Source organism: Paramacrobiotus metropolitanus, unplaced genomic scaffold, assembly GCF_019649055.1.
Source record: "Paramacrobiotus metropolitanus isolate TYO unplaced genomic scaffold, Prichtersi_v1.0 Parri_scaffold0000003, whole genome shotgun sequence".
Taxonomy (NCBI): Eukaryota; Metazoa; Tardigrada; class Eutardigrada; order Parachela; family Macrobiotidae; genus Paramacrobiotus; species Paramacrobiotus metropolitanus.
Genome location: NW_026570223.1, coordinates 2,783,534 through 2,805,518, shown reverse-complemented (window position 1 = coordinate 2,805,518; position 21,985 = coordinate 2,783,534). Strand labels below are relative to the sequence as shown.

The window sequence follows — 21,985 nt, the reverse complement described above, 5'->3', positions numbered from 1 at the left end:
GTAGTGCTGCAGCAAAGATAGAACATGCCGGTCAGCACTCCCTGTGACCATGATGCTTTTGGCTGCTGGCCTAAGACCGGCTGGCGCCTGGCCAGCATGTGCTCAACGATTTTTCTCACTGCTCCGACTAATCCACTACCCCCTTGGAGCTAAGCGCGTTATGTCAGACTCCCAACCCGTTCTCGACTGCCTACTCTTTCCTGCGTGCAAAACCGGGGGCTTTGCTATTCTCCAAAACATTCCATTCGGCCGACCGCACTCAGAAACACAATCTCAATGTTACAAGTCCCGTCGCCGCTAAGTTACCTGTCAGTACTGGTGGTCGTGTCCGTGGACGTGGACGTTGTGTCAGTACTGGTGGTCGTGTCCGTGGACGTCGATGTCGTGTCAGTGGTAGTATCCGTACTGGACACTGTAGACGTGCTGGTATCGGTGCTAGTGTCCGTCGACGTACTGGCGGTGCTTGTCGTCGTGTCAGTTGTGGTAGTGTCCGTTGTCGTATCAGTACTGGTCGCGGTTGTTGTCGTGTCTGTCGTGGTGGGAGTGGTTGTTGTGTCGGTAGTGCTGCAGCAAAGATAGAACATGCCGGTCAGCACTCCCTGTGACCATGATGCTTTTGGCTGCTGGCCTAAGACCGGCTGGCGCTAGGCCAGCATGTGCTCAACGATTTTTCTCACTGCTCCGACTAATCCACTACCCCTTATGTCAGACTCCCAACCCGTCCTCGACTGCCTACTCTTTCCTGCGTGCAAAACCGGGGGCTTTGCTATTCTCCAAAACATTCCATTCGGCCGACCGCACTCAGAAACACAATCTCAATGTTACAAGTCCCGTCGCCGCTAAGTTACCTGTCAGTACTGGTGGTCGTGTCCGTGGACGTGGACGTTGTGTCAGTACTGGTGGTCGTGTCCGTGGACGTCGATGTCGTGTCAGTGGTAGTATCCGTACTGGACACTGTAGACGTGCTGGTATCGGTGCTAGTGTCCGTCGACGTACTGGCGGTGCTTGTCGTCGTGTCAGTTGTGGTAGTGTCCGTTGTCGTATCAGTACTGGTCGCGGTTGTTGTCGTGTCTGTCGTGGTGGGAGTGGTTGTTGTGTCGGTAGTGCTGCAGCAAAGATAGAACATGCCGGTCAGCACTCCCTGTGATCATGATGCTTTTGGCTGCTGGCCTAAGACCGGCTGGCGCTAGGCCAGCATGTGCTCAACGATTTTCTCACTGCTCCGACTAATCCACTACCCCTTGGAGCTAAGCGCGTTATGTCAGACGCCCAACCCGTTCTCGACTGCCTACTCTTTCCTGCGTGCTGAAACCGGGGGCTTTGCTATTCTCCAAAACATTCCATTTGGCCGACCGCACTCAGAAACACAATCTCAATGTTACAAGTCCCGTCGCCGCTAAGTTACCTGTCAGTACTGGTGGTCGTGTCCGTGGACGTGGACGTTGTGTCAGTACTGGTGGTCGTGTCCGTGGACGTCGATGTCGTGTCAGTGGTAGTATCCGTACTGGACACTGTAGACGTGCTGGTATCGGTGCTAGTGTCCGTCGACGTACTGGCGGTGCTTGTCGTCGTGTCAGTTGTGGTTGTGTCCGTTGTCGTATCAGTACTGGTCGCGGTTGTTGTCGTGTCTGTCGTGGTGGGAGTGGTTGTTGTGTCGGTAGTGCTGCAGCAAAGATAGAACATGCCGGTCAGCACTCCTGTGATCATGATGCTTTTGGCTGCTAGCCTAAGACCGGCTGGCGCTAGGCCAGCATGTGCTCAACGATTTTTCTCACTGCTCCGACTAATCCACTACCCCCTTGGAGCTAAGCGCGTTATGTCAGACTCCCAAACTGTTCTCGACTGCCTACTCTTTCCTGCGTGCAAAAACCGGGGGCTTTGCTATTCTCCAAAACATTCCATTCGGCCGACCGCACTCAGAAACACAATCTCAATGTTACAAGTCCCGCCGCCGCTAAGTTACCTGTCAGTACTAGTGGTCGTGTCCGTGGACGTGGACGTTGTGTCAGTACTGGTGGTCGTGTCCGTGGACGTCGATGTCGTGTCAGTGGTAGTATCCGTACTGGACACTGTAGACGTGCTGGTATCGGTGCTAGTGTCCGTCGACGTACTGGCGGTGCTTGTCGTCGTGTCAGTTGTGGTAGTGTCCGTTGTCGTATCAGTACTGGTCGCGGTTGTTGTCGTGTCTGTCGTGGTGGGAGTGGTTGTTGTGTCGGTAGTGCTGCAGCAAAGATAGAACATGCCGGTCAGCACTCCTGTGATCATGATGCTTTTGGCTGCTGGCCTAAGACCGGCTGGCGCTAGGCCAGCATGTGCTCAACGATTTTTCTCACTGCTCCGACTAATCCACTACCCCTTGGAGCTAAGCGCGTTATGTCAGACTCCCAAACCTGTTCTCGACTGCCTACTCTTTCCTGCGTGCAAAACCGGGGGCTTTGCTATTCTCCAAAACATTCCATTCGGCCGACCGCACTCAGAAACACAATCTCAATGTTACAAGTCCCGCCGCCGCTAAGTTACCTGTCAGTACTAGTGGTCGTGTCCGTGGACGTGGACGTTGTGTCAGTACTGGTGGTCGTGTCCGTGGACGTCGATGTCGTGTCAGTGGTAGTATCCGTACTGGACACTGTAGACGTGCTGGTATCGGTGCTAGTGTCCGTCGACGTACTGGCGGTGCTTGTCGTCGTGTCAGTTGTGGTAGTGTCCGTTGTCGTATCAGTACTGGTCGCGGTTGTTGTCGTGTCTGTCGTGGTGGGAGTGGTTGTTGTGTCGGTAGTGCTGCAGCAAAGATAGAACATGCCGGTCAGCACTCCCTGTGACCATGATGCTTTTGGCTGCTGGCCTAAGACCGGCTGGCGCCTGGCCAGCATGTGCTCAACGATTTTTCTCACTGCTCCGACTAATCCACTACCCCTTGGAGCTAAGCGCGTTATGTCAGACTCCCAACCCGTTCTCGACTGCCTACTCTTTCCTGCGTGCAAAACCGGGGCTTTGCTATTCTCCAAAACATTCCATTCGGCCGACCGCACTCAGAAACACAATCTCAATGTTACAAGTCCCGTCGCTGCTAAGTTACCTGTCAGTACTGGTGGTCGTGTCCGTGGACGTGGACGTTGTGTCAGTACTGGTGGTCGTGTCCGTGGACGTCGATGTCGTGTCAGTGGTAGTATCCGTACTGGACACTGTAGACGTGCTGGTATCGGTGCTAGTGTCCGTCGACGTACTGGCGGTGCTTGTCGTCGTGTCAGTTGTGGTAGTGTCCGTTGTCGTATCAGTACTGGTCGCGGTTGTTGTCGTGTCTGTCGTGGTGGGAGTGGTTGTTGTGTCGGTAGTGCTGCAGCAAAGATAGAACATGCCGGTCAGCACTCCTGTGACCATGATGCTTTTGGCTGCTGGCCTAAGACCGGCTGGCGCCTGGCCAGCATGTGCTCAACGATTTTCTCACTGCTCCGACTAATCCACTACCCCTTGGAGCTAAGCGCGTTATGTCAGACTCCCAACCCGTTCTCGACTGCCTACTCTTTCCTGCGTGCAAAAACCGGGGGCTTTGCTATTCTCCAAAACATTCCATTCGGCCGACCGCACTCAGAAACACAATCTCAATGTTACAAGTCCCGTCGCTGCTAAGTTACCTGTCAGTATTGGTGGTCGTGTCCGTGGACGTGGACGTTGTGTCAGTACTGGTGGTCGTGTCCGTGGACGTCGATGTCGTGTCAGTGGTAGTATCCGTACTGGACACTGTAGACGTGCTGGTATCGGTGCTAGTGTCCGTCGACGTACTGGCGGTGCTTGTCGTCGTGTCAGTTGTGGTAGTGTCCGTTGTCGTATCAGTACTGGTCGCGGTTGTTGTCGTGTCTGTCGTGGTGGGAGTGGTTGTTGTGTCGGTAGTGCTGCAGCAAAGATAGAACATGCCGGTCAGCACTCCCTGTGACCATGATGCTTTTGGCTGCTGGCCTAAGACCGGCTGGCGCTAGGCCAGCATGTGCTCAACGATTTTTCTCACTGCTCCGACTAATCCACTACCCCTTGGAGCTAAGCGCGTTATGTCAGACTCCCAACCCGTTCTCGACTGCCTACTCTTTCCTGCGTGCAAAAACCGGGGCTTTGCTATTCTCCAAAACATTCCATTCGGCCGACCGCACTCAGAAACACAATCTCAATGTTACAAGTCCCGTCGCTGCTAAGTTACCTGTCAGTACTGGTGGTCGTGTCCGTGGACGTGGACGTTGTGTCAGTACTGGTGGTCGTGTCCGTGGACGTCGATGTCGTGTCAGTGGTAGTATCCGTACTGGACACTGTAGACGTGCTGGTATCGGTGCTAGTGTCCGTCGACGTACTGGCGGTGCTTGTCGTCGTGTCAGTTGTGGTAGTGTCCGTTGTCGTATCAGTACTGGTCGCGGTTGTTGTCGTGTCTGTCGTGGTGGGAGTGGTTGTTGTGTCGGTAGTGCTGCAGCAAAGATAGAACATGCCGGTCAGCACTCCCTGTGATCATGATGCTTTTGGCTGCTGGCCTAAGACCGGCTGGCGCTAGGCCAGCATGTGCTCAACGATTTTTCTCACTGCTCCGACTAATCCACTACCCCTTGGAGCTAAGCGCGTTATGTCAGACTCCCAACCCGTTCTCGACTGCCTACTCTTTCCTGCGTGCAAAACCGGGGCTTTGCTATTCTCTAAAACATTCCATTCGGCCGACCGCACTCAGAAACACAATCTCAATGTTACAAGTCCCGTCGCCGCTAAGTTACCTGTCAGTACTGGTGGTCGTGTCCGTGGACGTGGACGTTGTGTCAGTACGGGTGGTCGTGTCCGTGGACGTCGATGTCGTGTCAGTGGTAGTATCCGTACTGGACACTGTAGACGTGCTGGTATCGGTGCTAGTGTCCGTCGACGTACTGGCGGTGCTTGTCGTCGTGTCAGTTGTGGTAGTGTCCGTTGTCGTATCAGTACTGGTCGCGGTTGTTGTCGTGTCTGTCGTAGTGGGAGTGGTTGTTGTGTCGGTAGTGCTGCAGCAAAGATAGAAAACGCCGGTCAGCACTCCCTGTGAACATGATGCGTTTGGCTGCTGGCCTAAGACCGGCTGGCGCATGGCCAGCATGTGCTCAACGATTTGTCTCACTGCTCCAACTAATCCACTACCCCCTTGGAGCTAAGCGCGTTATGTCAGACTCCCAACCCGTTCTCGACTGCCTACTCTTTCCTGCGTGCAAAAACCGGGGGCTTTGCTATTCTCCAAAACATTCCATTCGGCCGACCGCACTCAGAAACACAATCTCAATGTTACAAGTCCCGTCGCCGCTAAGTTACCTGTCAGTACTGGTGGTCGTGTCCGTGGACGTGGACGTTGTGTCAGTACTGGTGGTCGTGTCCGTGGACGTCGATGTCGTGTCAGTGGTAGTATCCGTACTGGACACTGTAGACGTGCTGGTATCGGTGCTAGTGTCCGTCGACGTACTGGCGGTGCTTGTCGTCGTGTCAGTTGTGGTAGTGTCCGTTGTCGTATCAGTACTGGTCGCGGTTGTTGTCGTGTCTGTCGTGGTGGGAGTGGTTGTTGTGTCGGTAGTGCTGCAGCAAAGATAGAACATGCCGGTCAGCACTCCCTGTGATCATGATGCTTTTGGCTGCTAGCCTAAGACCGGCTGGCGCTAGGCCAGCATGTGCTCAACGATTTTCTCACTGCTCCGACTAATCCACTACCCCTTGGAGCTAAGCGCGTTATGTCAGACTCCCAACCCGTTCTCGACTGCCTACTCTTTCCTGCGTGCAAAAACCGGGGGCTTTGCTATTCTCCAAAACATTCCATTCGGCCGACCGCACTCAGAAACACAATCTCAATGTTACAAGTCCCGTCGCCGCTAAGTTACCTGTCAGTACTGGTGGTCGTGTCCGTGGACGTGGACGTTGTGTCAGTACTGGTGGTCGTGTCCGTGGACGTCGATGTCGTGTCAGTGGTAGTATCCGTACTGGACACTGTAGACGTGCTGGTATCGGTGCTAGTGTCCGTCGACGTACTGGCGGTGCTTGTCGTCGTGTCAGTTGTGGTAGTGTCCGTTGTCGTATCAGTACTGGTCGCGGTTGTTGTCGTGTCTGTCGTGGTGGGAGTGGTTGTTGTGTCGGTAGTGCTGCAGCAAAGATACAACATGCCGGTCAGCACTCCCTGTGATCATGATGCTTTTGGCTGCTAGCCTAAGACCGGCTGGCGCTAGGCCAGCATGTGCTCAACGATTTTTCTCACTGCTCCGACTAATCCACTACCCCCTTGGAGCTAAGCGCGTTATGTCAGACGCCCAACCCGTTCTCGACTGCCTACTCTTTCCTGCGTGCTAAAACCGGGGGCTTTGCTATTCTCCAAAACATTCCATTCGGCCGACCGCACTCAGAAACACAATCTCAATGTTACAAGTCCCGTCGCTGCTAAGTTACCTGTCAGTACTGGTGGTCGTGTCCGTGGACGTGGACGTTGTGTCAGTACTGGTGGTCGTGTCCGTGGACGTCGATGTCGTGTCAGTGGTAGTATCCGTACTGGACACTGTAGACGTGCTGGTATCGGTGCTAGTGTCCGTCGACGTACTGGCGGTGCTTGTCGTCGTGTCAGTTGTGGTAGTGTCCGTTGTCGTATCAGTACTGGTCGCGGTTGTTGTCGTGTCTGTCGTGGTGGGAGTGGTTGTTGTGTCGGTAGTGCTGCAGCAAAGATAGAACATGCCGGTCAGCACTCCCTGTGATCATGATGCTTTTGGCTGCTGGCCTAAGACCGGCTGGCGCTAGGCCAGCATGTGCTCAACGATTTTTCTCACTGCTCCGACTAATCCACTACCCCTTGGAGCTAAGCGCGTTATGTCAGACTCCCAACCCGTTCTCGACTGCCTACTCTTTCCTGCGTGCAAAACCGGGGCTTTGCTATTCTCCAAAACATTCCATTCGGCCGACCGCACTCAGAAACACAATCTCAATGTTACAAGTCCCGTCGCCGCTAAGTTACCTGTCAGTACTGGTGGTCGTGTCCGTGGACGTGGACGTTGTGTCAGTACTGGTGGTCGTGTCCGTGGACGTCGATGTCGTGTCAGTGGTAGTATCCGTACTGGACACTGTAGACGTGCTGGTATCGGTGCTAGTGTCCGTCGACGTACTGGCGGTGCTTGTCGTCGTGTCAGTTGTGGTAGTGTCCGTTGTCGTATCAGTACTGGTCGCGGTTGTTGTCGTGTCTGTCGTGGTGGGAGTGGTTGTTGTGTCGGTAGTGCTGCAGCAAAGATAGAACATGCCGGTCAGCACTCCCTGTGACCATGATGCTTTTGGCTGCTGGCCTAAGACCGGCTGGCGCCTGGCCAGCATGTGCTCAACGATTTTTCTCACTGCTCCGACTAATCCACTACCCCTTGGAGCTAAGCGCGTTATGTCAGACTCCCAACCCGTTCTCGACTGCCTACTCTTTCCTGCGTGCAAAAACCGGGGGCTTTGCTATTCTCCAAAACATTCCATTCGGCCGACCGCACTCAGAAACACAATCTCAATGTTACAAGTCCCGTCGCCGCTAAGTTACCTGTCAGTACTGGTGGTCGTGTCCGTGGACGTGGACGTTGTGTCAGTACTGGTGGTCGTGTCCGTGGACGTCGATGTCGTGTCAGTGGTAGTATCCGTACTGGACACTGTAGACGTGCTGGTATCGGTGCTAGTGTCCGTCGACGTACTGGCGGTGCTTGTCGTCGTGTCAGTTGTGGTAGTGTCCGTTGTCGTATCAGTACTGGTCGCGGTTGTTGTCGTGTCTGTCGTGGTGGGAGTGGTTGTTGTGTCGGTAGTGCTGCAGCAAAGATACAACATGCCGGTCAGCACTCCTGTGATCATGATGCTTTTGGCTGCTAGCCTAAGACCGGCTGGCGCTAGGCCAGCATGTGCTCAACGATTTTTCTCACTGCTCCGACTAATCCACTACCCCTTGGAGCTAAGCGCGTTATGTCAGACTCCCAACCCGTTCTCGACTGCCTACTCTTTCCTGCGTGCAAAAACCGGGGGCTTTGCTATTCTCCATAACATTCCATTCGGCCGACCGCACTCAGAAACACAATCTCAATGTTACAAGTCCCGTCGCCGCTAAGTTACCTGTCAGTACTGGTGGTCGTGTCCGTGGACGTGGACGTTGTGTCAGTACTGGTGGTCGTGTCCGTGGACGTCGATGTCGTGTCAGTGGTAGTATCCGTACTGGACACTGTAGACGTGCTGGTATCGGTGCTAGTGTCCGTCGACGTACTGGCGGTGCTTGTCGTCGTGTCAGTTGTGGTAGTGTCCGTTGTCGTATCAGTACTGGTCGCGGTTGTTGTCGTGTCTGTCGTGGTGGGAGTGGTTGTTGTGTCGGTAGTGCTGCAGCAAAGATAGAACATGCCGGTCAGCACTCCTGTGATCATGATGCTTTTGGCTGCTGGCCTAAGACCGGCTGGCGCTAGGCCAGCATGTGCTCAACGATTTTTCTCACTGCTCCGACTAATCCACTACCCCTTGGAGCTAAGCGCGTTATGTCAGACTCCCAACCCGTTCTCGACTGCCTACTCTTTCCTGCGTGCAAAACCGGGGCTTTGCTATTCTCCAAAACATTCCATTCGGCCGACCGCACTCAGAAACACAATCTCAATGTTACAAGTCCCGTCGCCGCTAAGTTACCTGTCAGTACTGGTGGTCGTGTCCGTGGACGTGGACGTTGTGTCAGTACTGGTGGTCGTGTCCGTGGACGTCGATGTCGTGTCAGTGGTAGTATCCGTACTGGACACTGTAGACGTGCTGGTATCGGTGCTAGTGTCCGTCGACGTACTGGCGGTGCTTGTCGTCGTGTCAGTTGTGGTAGTGTCCGTTGTCGTATCAGTACTGGTCGCGGTTGTTGTCGTGTCTGTCGTGGTGGGAGTGGTTGTTGTGTCGGTAGTGCTGCAGCAAAGATAGAACATGCCGGTCAGCACTCCCTGTGACCATGATGCTTTTGGCTGCTGGCCTAAGACCGGCTGGCGCCTGGCCAGCATGTGCTCAACGATTTTTCTCACTGCTCCGACTAATCCACTACCCCCTTGGAGCTAAGCGCGTTATGTCAGACTCCCAACCCGTTCTCGCCTGCCTACTCTTTCCTGCGTGCAAAAACCGGGGACTTTGCTATTCTCCAAAACATTCCATTCGGCCGACCGCACTCAGAAACACAATCTCAATGTTACAAGTCCCGTCGCCGCTAAGTTACCTGTCAGTACTGGTGGTCGTGTCCGTGGACGTGGACGTTGTGTCAGTACTGGTGGTCGTGTCCGTGGACGTCGATGTCGTGTCAGTGGTAGTATCCGTACTGGACACTGTAGACGTGCTGGTATCGGTGCTAGTGTCCGTCGACGTACTGGCGGTGCTTGTCGTCGTGTCAGTTGTGGTAGTGTCCGTTGTCGTATCAGTACTGGTCGCGGTTGTTGTCGTGTCTGTCGTGGTGGGAGTGGTTGTTGTGTCGGTAGTGCTGCAGCAAAGATACAACATGCCGGTCAGCACTCCTGTGATCATGATGCTTTTGGCTGCTGGCCTAAGACCGGCTGGCGCTAGGCCAGCATGTGCTCAACGATTTTTCTCACTGCTCCGACTAATCCACTACCCCTTGGAGCTAAGCGCGTTATGTCAGACTCCCAACCCGTTCTCGACTGCCTACTCTTTCCTGCGTGCAAAACCGGGGGCTTTGCTATTCTCCATAACATTCCATTCGGCCGACCGCACTCAGAAACACAATCTCAATGTTACAAGTCCCGTCGCCGCTAAGTTACCTGTCAGTACTGGTGGTCGTGTCCGTGGACGTGGACGTTGTGTCAGTACTGGTGGTCGTGTCCGTGGACGTCGATGTCGTGTCAGTGGTAGTATCCGTACTGGACACTGTAGACGTGCTGGTATCGGTGCTAGTGTCCGTCGACGTACTGGCGGTGCTTGTCGTCGTGTCAGTTGTGGTAGTGTCCGTTGTCGTATCAGTACTGGTCGCGGTTGTTGTCGTGTCTGTCGTGGTGGGAGTGGTTGTTGTGTCGGTAGTGCTGCAGCAAAGATAGAACATGCCGGTCAGCACTCCTGTGGTCATGATGCTTTTGGCTGCTAGCCTAAGACCGGCTGGCGCTAGGCCAGCATGTGCTCAACGATTTTTCTCACTGCTCCGACTAATCCACTACCCCCTTGGAGCTAAGCGCGTTATGTCAGACGCCCAACCCGTTCTCGACTGCCTACTCTTTCCTGCGTGCTAAAACCGGGGGCTTTGCTATTCTCCAAAACATTCCATTTGGCCGACCGCACTCAGAAACACAATCTCAATGTTACAAGTCCCGTCGCTGCTAAGTTACCTGTCAGTACTGGTGGTCGTGTCCGTGGACGTGGACGTTGTGTCAGTACTGGTGGTCGTGTCCGTGGACGTCGATGTCGTGTCAGCGGTAGTATCCGTACTGGACACTGTAGACGTGCTGGTATCGGTGCTAGTGTCCGTCGACGTACTGGCGGTGCTTGTCGTCGTGTCAGTTGTGGTAGTGTCCGTTGTCGTATCAGTACTGGTCGCGGTTGTTGTCGTGTCTGTCGTGGTGGGAGTGGTTGTTGTGTCGGTAGTGCTGCAGCAAAGATAGAACATGCCGGTCAGCACTCCCTGTGATCATGATGCTTTTGGCTGCTAGCCTAAGACCGGCTGGCGCTAGGCCAGCATGTGCTCAACGATTTTTCTCACTGCTCCGACTAATCCACTACCCCCTTGGAGCTAAGCGCGTTATGTCAGACTCCCAACCCGTTCTCGACTGCCTACTCTTTCCTGCGTGCAAAACCGGGGCTTTGCTATTCTCCAAAACATTCCATTCGGCCGACCGCACTCAGAAACACAATCTCAATGTTACAAGTCCCGTCGCCGCTAAGTTACCTGTCAGTACTGGTGGTCGTGTCCGTGGACGTGGACGTTGTGTCAGTACTGGTGGTCGTGTCCGTGGACGTCGATGTCGTGTCAGTGGTAGTATCCGTACTGGACACTGTAGACGTGCTGGTATCGGTGCTAGTGTCCGTCGACGTACTGGCGGTGCTTGTCGTCGTGTCAGTTGTGGTAGTGTCCGTTGTCGTATCAGTACTGGTCGCGGTTGTTGTCGTGTCTGTCGTGGTGGGAGTGGTTGTTGTGTCGGTAGTGCTGCAGCAAAGATACAACATGCCGGTCAGCACTCCCTGTGATCATGATGCTTTTGGCTGCTGGCCTAAGACCGGCTGGCGCTAGGCCAGCATGTGCTCAACGATTTTTCTCACTGCTCCGACTAATCCACTACCCCTTGGAGCTAAGCGCGTTATGTCAGACTCCCAACCCGTTCTCGACTGCCTACTCTTTCCTGCGTGCAAAAACCGGGGGCTTTGCTATTCTCCAAAACATTCCATTCGGCCGACCGCACTCAGAAACACAATCTCAATGTTACAAAGTCCCGTCGCCGCTAAGTTACCTGTCAGCACTGGTGGTCGTGTCCGTGGACGTGGACGTTGTGTCAGTACTGGTGGTCGTGTCCGTGGACGTCGATGTCGTGTCAGTGGTAGTATCCGTACTGGACACTGTAGACGTGCTGGTATCGGTGCTAGTGTCCGTCGACGTACTGGCGGTGCTTGTCGTCGTGTCAGTTGTGGTAGTGTCCGTTGTCGTATCAGTACTGGTCGCGGTTGTTGTCGTGTCTGTCGTGGTGGGAGTGGTTGTTGTGTCGGTAGTGCTGCAGCAAAGATACAACATGCCGGTCAGCACTCCCTGTGATCATGATGCTTTTGGCTGCTGGCCTAAGACCGGCTGGCGCTAGGCCAGCATGTGCTCAACGATTTTTCTCACTGCTCCGACTAATCCACTACCCCTTGGAGCTAAGCGCGTTATGTCAGACTCCCAACCCGTTCTCGACTGCCTACTCTTTCCTGCGTGCTAAAAACCGGGGGCTTTGCTATTCTCCAAAACATTCCATTCGGCCGACCGCACTCAGAAACACAATCTCAATGTTACAAGTCCCGTCGCCGCTAAGTTACCTGTCAGTACTGGTGGTCGTGTCCGTGGACGTGGACGTTGTGTCAGTACTGGTGGTCGTGTCCGTGGACGTCGATGTCGTGTCAGTGGTAGTATCCGTACTGGACACTGTAGACGTGCTGGTATCGGTGCTAGTGTCCGTCGACGTACTGGCGGTGCTTGTCGTCGTGTCAGTTGTGGTAGTGTCCGTTGTCGTATCAGTACTGGTCGCGGTTGTTGTCGTGTCTGTCGTGGTGGGAGTGGTTGTTGTGTCGGTAGTGCTGCAGCAAAGATACAACATGCCGGTCAGCACTCCTGTGATCATGATGCTTTTGGCTGCTAGCCTAAGACCGGCTGGCGCTAGGCCAGCATGTGCTCAACGATTTTTCTCACTGCTCCGACTAATCCACTACCCCTTGGAGCTAAGCGCGTTATGTCAGACTCCCAACCCGTTCTCGACTGCCTACTCTTTCCTGCGTGCTAAAACCGGGGGCTTTTGCTATTCTCCAAAACATTCCATTCGGCCGACCGCACTCAGAAACACAATCTCAATGTTACAAGTCCCGTCGCCGCTAAGTTACCTGTCAGTACTGGTGGTCGTGTCCGTGGACGTGGACGTTGTGTCAGTACTGGTGGTCGTGTCCGTGGACGTCGATGTCGTGTCAGTGGTAGTATCCGTACTGGACACTGTAGACGTGCTGGTATCGGTGCTAGTGTCCGTCGACGTACTGGCGGTGCTTGTCGTCGTGTCAGTTGTGGTAGTGTCCGTTGTCGTATCAGTACTGGTCGCGGTTGTTGTCGTGTCTGTCGTGGTGGGAGTGGTAGTTGTGTCGGTAGTGCTGCAGCAAAGATACAACATGCCGGTCAGCACTCCCTGTGATCATGATGCTTTTGGCTGCTAGCCTAAGACCGGCTGGCGCTAGGCCAGCATGTGCTCAACGATTTTTCTCACTGCTCCGACTAATCCACTACCCCCTTGGAGCTAAGCGCGTTATGTCAGACTCCCAACCCGTTCTCGACTGCCTACTCTTTCCTGCGTGCAAAAACCGGGGGCTTTGCTATTCTCCAAAACATTCCATTCGGCCGACCGCACTCAGAAACACAATCTCAATGTTACAAGTCCCGTCGCCGCTAAGTTACCTGTCAGTACTGGTGGTCGTGTCCGTGGACGTGGACGTTGTGTCAGTACTGGTGGTCGTGTCCGTGGACGTCGATGTCGTGTCAGTGGTAGTATCCGTACTGGACACTGTAGACGTGCTGGTATCGGTGCTAGTGTCCGTCGACGTACTGGCGGTGCTTGTCGTCGTGTCAGTTGTGGTAGTGTCCGTTGTCGTATCAGTACTGGTCGCGGTTGTTGTCGTGTCTGTCGTGGTGGGAGTGGTTGTTGTGTCGGTAGTGCTGCAGCAAAGATACAACATGCCGGTCAGCACTCCCTGTGACCATGATGCTTTTGGCTGCTGGCCTAAGACCGGCTGGCGCTAGGCCAGCATGTGCTCAACGATTTTTCTCACTGCTCCGACTAATCCACTACCCCCTTGGAGCTAAGCGCGTTATGTCAGACTCCCAACCCGTTCTCGACTGCCTACTCTTTCCTGCGTGCAAAAACCGGGGGCTTTGCTATTCTCCAAAACATTCCATTCGGCCGACCGCACTCAGAAACACAATCTCAATGTTACAAGTCCCGTCGCCGCTAAGTTACCTGTCAGTACTGGTGGTCGTGTCCGTGGACGTGGACGTTGTGTCAGTACTGGTGGTCGTGTCCGTGGACGTCGATGTCGTGTCAGTGGTAGTATCCGTACTGGACACTGTAGACGTGCTGGTATCGGTGCTAGTGTCCGTCGACGTACTGGCGGTGCTTGTCGTCGTGTCAGTTGTGGTAGTGTCCGTTGTCGTATCAGTACTGGTCGCGGTTGTTGTCGTGTCTGTCGTGGTGGGAGTGGTTGTTGTGTCGGTAGTGCTGCAGCAAAGATAGAACATGCCGGTCAGCACTCCTGTGATCATGATGCTTTTGGCTGCTAGCCTAAGACCGGCTGGCGCTAGGCCAGCATGTGCTCAACGATTTTTCTCACTGCTCCGACTAATCCACTACCCCCTTGGAGCTAAGCGCGTTATGTCAGACTCCCAACCCGTTCTCGACTGCCTACTCTTTCCTGCGTGCAAAAACCGGGGGCTTTGCTATTCTCCAAAACATTCCATTCGGCCGACCGCACTCAGAAACACAATCTCAATGTTACAAGTCCCGTCGCCGCTAAGTTACCTGTCAGCACTGGTGGTCGTGTCCGTGGACGTGGACGTTGTGTCAGTACTGGTGGTCGTGTCCGTGGACGTCGATGTCGTGTCAGTGGTAGTATCCGTACTGGACACTGTAGACGTGCTGGTATCGGTGCTAGTGTCCGTCGACGTACTGGCGGTGCTTGTCGTCGTGTCAGTTGTGGTAGTGTCCGTTGTCGTATCAGTACTGGTCGCGGTTGTTGTCGTGTCTGTCGTGGTGGGAGTGGTTGTTGTGTCGGTAGTGCTGCAGCAAAGATACAACATGCCGGTCAGCACTCCCTGTGATCATGATGCTTTTGGCTGCTAGCCTAAGACCGGCTGGCGCTAGGCCAGCATGTGCTCAACGATTTTTCTCACTGCTCCGACTAATCCACTACCCCTTGGAGCTAAGCGCGTTATGTCAGACTCCCAACCCGTTCTCGACTGCCTACTCTTTCCTGCGTGCAAAAACCGGGGGCTTTGCTATTCTCCAAAACATTCCATTCGGCCGACCGCACTCAGAAACACAATCTCAATGTTACAAGTCCCGTCGCCGCTAAGTTACCTGTCAGTACTGGTGGTCGTGTCCGTGGACGTGGACGTTGTGTCAGTACTGGTGGTCGTGTCCGTGGACGTCGATGTCGTGTCAGTGGTAGTATCCGTACTGGACACTGTAGACGTGCTGGTATCGGTGCTAGTGTCCGTCGACGTACTGGCGGTGCTTGTCGTCGTGTCAGTTGTGGTAGTGTCCGTTGTCGTATCAGTACTGGTCGCGGTTGTTGTCGTGTCTGTCGTGGTGGGAGTGGTTGTTGTGTCGGTAGTGCTGCAGCAAAGATAGAACATGCCGGTCAGCACTCCCTGTGATCATGATGCTTTTGGCTGCTAGCCTAAGACCGGCTGGCGCTAGGCCAGCATGTGCTCAACGATTTTTCTCACTGCTCCGACTAATCCACTACCCCCTTGGAGCTAAGCGCGTTATGTCAGACTCCCAACCCGTTCTCGACTGCCTACTCTTTCCTGCGTGCAAAAACCGGGGGCTTTGCTATTCTCCAAAACATTCCATTCGGCCGACCGCACTCAGAAACACAATCTCAATGTTACAAGTCCCGTCGCCGCTAAGTTACCTGTCAGCACTGGTGGTCGTGTCCGTGGACGTGGACGTTGTGTCAGTACTGGTGGTCGTGTCCGTGGACGTCGATGTCGTGTCAGTGGTAGTATCCGTACTGGACACTGTAGACGTGCTGGTATCGGTGCTAGTGTCCGTCGACGTACTGGCGGTGCTTGTCGTCGTGTCAGTTGTGGTAGTGTCCGTTGTCGTATCAGTACTGGTCGCGGTTGTTGTCGTGTCTGTCGTGGTGGGAGTGGTTGTTGTGTCGGTAGTGCTGCAGCAAAGATACAACATGCCGGTCAGCACTCCCTGTGATCATGATGCTTTTGGCTGCTAGCCTAAGACCGGCTGGCGCTAGGCCAGCATGTGCTCAACGATTTTTCTCACTGCTCCGACTAATCCACTACCCCTTGGAGCTAAGCGCGTTATGTCAGACTCCCAACCCGTTCTCGACTGCCTACTCTTTCCTGCGTGCAAAAACCGGGGGCTTTGCTATTCTCCAAAACATTCCATTCGGCCGACCGCACTCAGAAACACAATCTCAATGTTACAAGTCCCGTCGCCGCTAAGTTACCTGTCAGTACTGGTGGTCGTGTCCGTGGACGTGGACGTTGTGTCAGTACTGGTGGTCGTGTCCGTGGACGTCGATGTCGTGTCAGTGGTAGTATCCGTACTGGACACTGTAGACGTGCTGGTATCGGTGCTAGTGTCCGTCGACGTACTGGCGGTGCTTGTCGTCGTGTCAGTTGTGGTAGTGTCCGTTGTCGTATCAGTACTGGTCGCGGTTGTTGTCGTGTCTGTCGTGGTGGGAGTGGTTGTTGTGTCGGTAGTGCTGCAGCAAAGATAGAACATGCCGGTCAGCACTCCCTGTGATCATGATGCTTTTGGCTGCTAGCCTAAGACCGGCTGGCGCTAGGCCAGCATGTGCTCAACGATTTTTCTCACTGCTCCGACTAATCCACTACCCCCTTGGAGCTAAGCGCGTTATGTCAGACTCCCAACCCGTTCTCGACTGCCTACTCTTTCCTGCGTGCAAAAACCGGGGGCTTTGCTATTCTCCAAAACATTCCATTCGGCCGACCGCACTCAGAAACACAATCTCAATGTTACAAGTCCCGTCGCCGCTAAGTTACCTGTCAGTACTGGTGGTCGTGTCCGTGGACGTGGACGTTGTGTCAGTACTGGTGGTCGTGTCCGTGGACGTCGATGTCGTGTCAGTGGTAGTATCCGTACTGGACACTGTAGACGTGCTGGTATCGGTGCTAGTGTCCGTCGACGTACTGGCGGTGCTTGTCGTCGTGTCAGTTGTGGTAGTGTCCGTTGTCGTATCAGTACTGGTCGCGGTTGTTGTCGTGTCTGTCGTGGTGGGAGTGGTTGTTGTGTCGGTAGTGCTGCAGCAAAGATACAACATGCCGGTCAGCACTCCCTGTGATCATGATGCTTTTGGCTGCTAGCCTAAGACCGGCTGGCGCTAGGCCAGCATGTGCTCAACGATTTTTCTCACTGCTCCGACTAATCCACTACCCTCTTGGAGCTAAGCGCGTTATGTCAGACTCCCAACCCGTTCTCGACTGCCTACTCTTTCCTGCGTGCTAAAACCGGGGGCTTTGCTATTCTCCAAAACATTCCATTCGGCCGACCGCACTCAGAAACACAATCTCAATGTTACAAGTCCCGTCGCCGCTAAGTTACCTGTCAGTACTGGTGGTCGTGTCCGTGGACGTGGACGTTGTGTCAGTACTGGTGGTCGTGTCCGTGGTCGTCGATGTCGTAACCGTTGTAGTTGTCGTAGTCGGCGTGGCTGTGTCTGTCGTAGAGGATGTAGTGGTCGGCGTGGTGGTACCCGTCGACGTTGTGGTATCCGTAGTAGTTGATGTCGTTGTCGGCGTGGTGGTGTCCGTTGTAGTTGACGTAGTTGTCGGCGTGGTGGTAGCCGTCGACGTTGTGGTATCCGTAGTAGTTGACGTAGAAGTCGGCGTGGTTGTGTCAGTCGTAGTGGATGTAGTTGTCGACGTGGTGGTGTCCGTTGTAGTTGATGTCGTCGGCGTGGTGGTACCTGTAGACGTTGTGGTATCCGTAGAAGTTGATGTCGTTGTCGGTGTGGTGGTGTCCGTTGTAGTTGTGGTATCGGTAGTGGTTGACGTAGCAGTCGCCGTGGTGGTAGCCGTCGACGTTGTGGTATCCGTAGAAATTGACGTAGTAGTCGGCGTGGTTGTGTCAGTCGTAGTGGATGTAGTTGTCGGCGTGGTGGTGTCCGTTGTGGTTGATGTCGTTGTCGGCGTGGTGGTGTCCGTTGTGGTTGATGTCGTTGTCGGCGTGGTTGTGTCAGTCGTAGTGGATGTAGTTGTCGGCGTGGTGGTGTCCGTTGTGGTTGATGTCGTTGTCGGCGTGGACGTGTCTGTTGTGGTTGAGGTCGTTGTCGGCGTGGTGGTGTCCGTTGTGGCTGATGTCGTCGTCGGCGTGGTGGTGTCCGTTGTAGTTGACGTAGTAGTCGGAGTTGTTGTGTCTGTCGTAGAGGATGTAGTGGTCGGCGTGGTGGTACCCGTCGACGTTGTGGTATCCGTAGTAGTTGATGTCGTTGTCGGCGTGGTGGTGTCCGTTGTAGTTGACGTAGTTGTCGGCGTGGTGGTAGCCGTCGACGTTGTGGTATCCGTAGTAGTTGACGTAGAAGTCGGCGTGGTTGTGTCAGTCGTAGTGGATGTAGTTGTCGACGTGGTGGTGTCCGTTGTAGTTGATGTCGTCGGCGTGGTGGTACCTGTAGACGTTGTGGTATCCGTAGAAGTTGATGTCGTTGTCGGTGTGGTGGTGTCCGTTGTAGTTGTGGTATCGGTAGTGGTTGACGTAGCAGTCGCCGTGGTGGTAGCCGTCGACGTTGTGGTATCCGTAGAAATTGACGTAGTAGTCGGCGTGGTTGTGTCAGTCGTAGTGGATGTACTTGTCGGTGTGGTGGTGTCCGTTGTAGTTGACGTAGTAGTCGGCGTGGTTGTGTCAGTCGTAGTGGATGTAGTTGTCGGCGTGGTGGTGTCCGTTGTGGTTGATGTCGTTGTCGGCGTGGTGGTGTCCGTTGTGGGTGATGTCGTTGTCGGCGTGGTGGTGTCCGTTGTGGTTGATGTCGTTGTCGGCGTGGTGGTGTCCGTTGTAGTTGACGTAGTTGTCGGCGTGGTGGTAGCCGTCGACGTTGTGGTATCCGTAGTAGTTGACGTAGAAGTCGGCGTGGTTGTGTCAGTGGTAGTGGATGTAGTTGTCGACGGGGTGGTGTCCGTTGTAGTTGATGTCGTCGGCGTGGTTGTAGCCGTCGACGTGCTGGTATCTGTGGTAGTTGATGTCGTTGTCGGTGTGGTGGTGTCCGTTGTAGTTGACGTGGTAGTCGGCGTTGTTGTGTCTGTCGTAGTGGATGTAGTAGCCGACGTAGTGGTAGTCGTCGACGTTGTGGTAGTTGATGTCGTTGTCGGCGTGGTGGTGATTGTGGTAGTTGGTGTCGTTGTCGGCGTAGCGGGTATGGTGTTGAGAGTGCTGGATGCGATTGTGGTCGCAGATCCGCAGCATGCTGGTATGAGAAGAGCGGGCATCCATGTGGGACAGTTAGCGTTGCTAGCGGGGCCTTGGAAAACCTTTTAAACATTTTTATTATATTTTGTTGTGAAGAGTAATTTTACAAGGAAATCAAACCTCAGATTCAATACTAGTTGAGGTCACGTTGTAGTCAGTTAGCGTTAGCATATTGGAAACGATTATCTTGTAAATCATGTATTTCCTTACCTCTATATTGGAATTGAGTTGGACTGCGTCAGTTTTTCCAAATGCGAAGAAACCATATGACCCGTTATTCGGGTAAAAATGCATGGTAGCTGCTTGAACATCGACATTCCATTTTTGAGCTAAATTCGAGGAGGTAGATAATGACGCGAAGGCTGCCGTCGCTGTATTAAATGAATACATGGCTGCTGTACGCGGAAGACCGCCGAAAAAGTAGACTCTTGCTGGAATAAAGGTACTCATAGCGGCTGTCAGTGGTTTGGGAATTGTGCTTCCACTAGGGAAAAATTGTTCAAGCATCTTGCTTGCAGTAGGTTGTAAGGGAGAGCTCGAGGTAACATCGATCTTTTCGTATTGCTTCACGTTTGCTGTGGCAGAGCTCTAAAAATTAATTGCAACGCTAAAAGATTTTCCATAGAAATTATTGGCATGAAACTCTTACATCAATCAGGTACATTTTGGCATTCATCGGCCCAATACTGAAGGCCGCAATAACTGGCGGGACAATCTGACCGAACTTGGAAGTGATCAACGTTGGGCCAGCCATAACTTTCGTTGTTTTACTAGAACGCACAGTCAGTCACAGTCAGTTATAAATTATCATTATAAATATAAATTATAAACAATGTCTTCATAAACATAAATTTTTTCAAAATCATATTGTTGCTTTCTTTCAGAACTTCTAATCCATCACGATATACAGTGCTAATTAAACTTCAACAATATCCAACTTACTGCACTGTGTAGAAGTAATAACCGACGAAAAAGTAGTACTGGCTATCGGGTGCCAAATCAATAGCATCTGGAGTGGTCGTACAGGAGAATGCTACAAAACCAACTCGCATGAAACCGTTTGCCAGAAAGCTTGGTGCGCATTCTATTATCCGCACTAACGCTGTGGTGGTGGAATTGTTGTGGTAGCTGGTACCGGTGTGGTCGTGGCCACGGATGTCATACTGCTACAACAACTGCTGAACATGCTGGGTTGCCACGTCGGACAAGTTCCACTATCCGTAGGTCCTATTTGAACCTATGGCCCATAAGAGATGAAGACCTAATCTGCCCCTTTCGTTGGTTGTCTGGCTGACTTACAGTTGAAGCCGCATCCAATCGTGCAGTCTGATACTGTGAAAATCCATAGTATGTAATGGCTCCGCCGTTGGTGTTGTAATGCATTGTAGCTGCCGTGATATCATCATTCCACGCCGAATGCAGGACAGTCGTTGTACCCATCGGAGTGAACGTTCCCCCGGCCAGGTAGTATGTGTACGACCCTACTTTCCTATTGCCCGGTAAACCACCGATAAAGTTGACGCGAGCCGGATTAATTGAGGAAAACGCCGACAGGAGAGGCATCGGGATATTCGCGGCTGCTGAAGGGAAAAGGCTGAAATCTGTTATGGTTAAGGGACCACGGGGCACTTGATCCGTCATTCGGAAGATTTTGACCGGTGTGGTCGCATGGGACTAAATAAGTTAATACAACATCAACAACCGTAAACTCTATATGTGGACTGTGCCTGTAGTAGCACATACACATTTATGCTTACATCAATGATGTACATTCTGGCCAAAGCAGGAGATGGCCCAGTTGAAAATACCGCAATTACTCGACCGGTAATGTTTTGGAACAAAGTACTGATTGGTACTGCAGTTGTAGGTGTGTCAGGCGTCAGCTTCCTGCAAAAGGACAGTAATTTCTTGTTGGCTTTAATCATTGAAAGCAAAGTACAAGTTTGCAAATTCGCAGCTCCAGAGCGACAGCTGAAGGTCTAGCCATAACGAAGCGAAACTTACTCAACAGTGGAAACCGTGGATCCAGTGAAAAAATAATACTTGTTATCCGGAGCTAAGTCCACGGCGTCGTAACCATTTGCGCAAGGACCTAGGTGTGAAATAATAAGTACTGTAATGAAAATTAATATCAGTAACAATGGCAGAAATTCTCCAGTTCACTTGTTGCATTATACTACCATAGCAATTCTCATTATTGATAAGGTCGTACCCATTTTATAAATCAGAACCAACTGCGTGAAAACATTCGATAGTGTTCAGTAAAATTTTTTCATCAAAATTAATGTTTTTTTGTTTCCATGCAGCAGCCATGGGCCATAGCATGCCGCTGTCCGCTGACGGCATGCTATGGCACATGGCCTTCGCATCAACTCTTCCAACAACCGTACGTATTTTAACCTGGTATAAGATACATTGTAATTAGTAACAGCCTAATAGGTATAATTTATGTGCTTATTATTAATCCAAATTTTATCACGTACGAAGCGGTAGGATACGCGTAAGTATAGGTTTACAACTACGTTGACGTTGAGTACGATAAGTGTGTTGAGAACTTGAGGTACGCGTACGATTTAACTTCGTGACACTTGCAGTAAAAAAGTAAATAAACCTGTGCTTTTCAAAAACAAAAATCGAGACTACAGCCGCTGTACGCTGTTTTCGAAATCTCAAAGATGGAGGAGCAGCTCCACCATAATACATAGTACTTACAATTTGCAGTACATGCATGTACAGAAGGGACTCCACTCCTCTACTCTACTCTAGGGAGTAAGTATTTCAAAATTGTATTTTTACTACTCTGAGTACGCTCAAATGAATGCATCGCGCAAAGCGTGACCTTCTGGTCCTGCGGCGGCCTGACTGGCCCTGACATAATACGATCTCTCGCTGTAAGTGTTTATGTATTATGCATACATCGTTATATTTTCATTCAGATTTTGCGTCAACGGTTTAAAAGAGCTCTTGCAGTTTTGCTGTCTTTAGTTAACTTCATGCAGGCGATATGACGAGTTAAAATCGAAAATACTTTGCGCAAAATACCGCAATAAGCGACCGCAGCTTGGTGACCTTTTGTTTTTCGAGTAACGATTTGGTCGAGGTAGTCG

At 52.6% G+C, this 21,985-nt stretch overlaps 1 protein-coding gene across 1 annotated transcript in view; it reads right to left on the bottom strand.

Moving 5' to 3' along the window:
• LOC129595176 (mucin-2-like) overlaps nt 1-21,985 on the bottom strand; it is a 71,757-nt gene that overhangs the window by 48,105 nt on the left and 1,667 nt on the right. Inside the window, exons 6-13 of the mRNA XM_055492100.1 lie at nt 20,883-20,970; nt 20,636-20,765; nt 20,178-20,552; nt 19,980-20,115; nt 19,821-19,911; nt 19,528-19,648; nt 19,089-19,466; nt 17,022-18,940 (exon numbers count right to left, since the gene is read on the bottom strand). Coding sequence (XP_055348075.1) covers nt 17,022-18,940; nt 19,089-19,466; nt 19,528-19,648; nt 19,821-19,911; nt 19,980-20,115; nt 20,178-20,552; nt 20,636-20,765; nt 20,883-20,970 — 3,238 coding nt within the window. The remainder of the gene's footprint in view (nt 1-17,021; nt 18,941-19,088; nt 19,467-19,527; nt 19,649-19,820; nt 19,912-19,979; nt 20,116-20,177; nt 20,553-20,635; nt 20,766-20,882; nt 20,971-21,985) is intronic.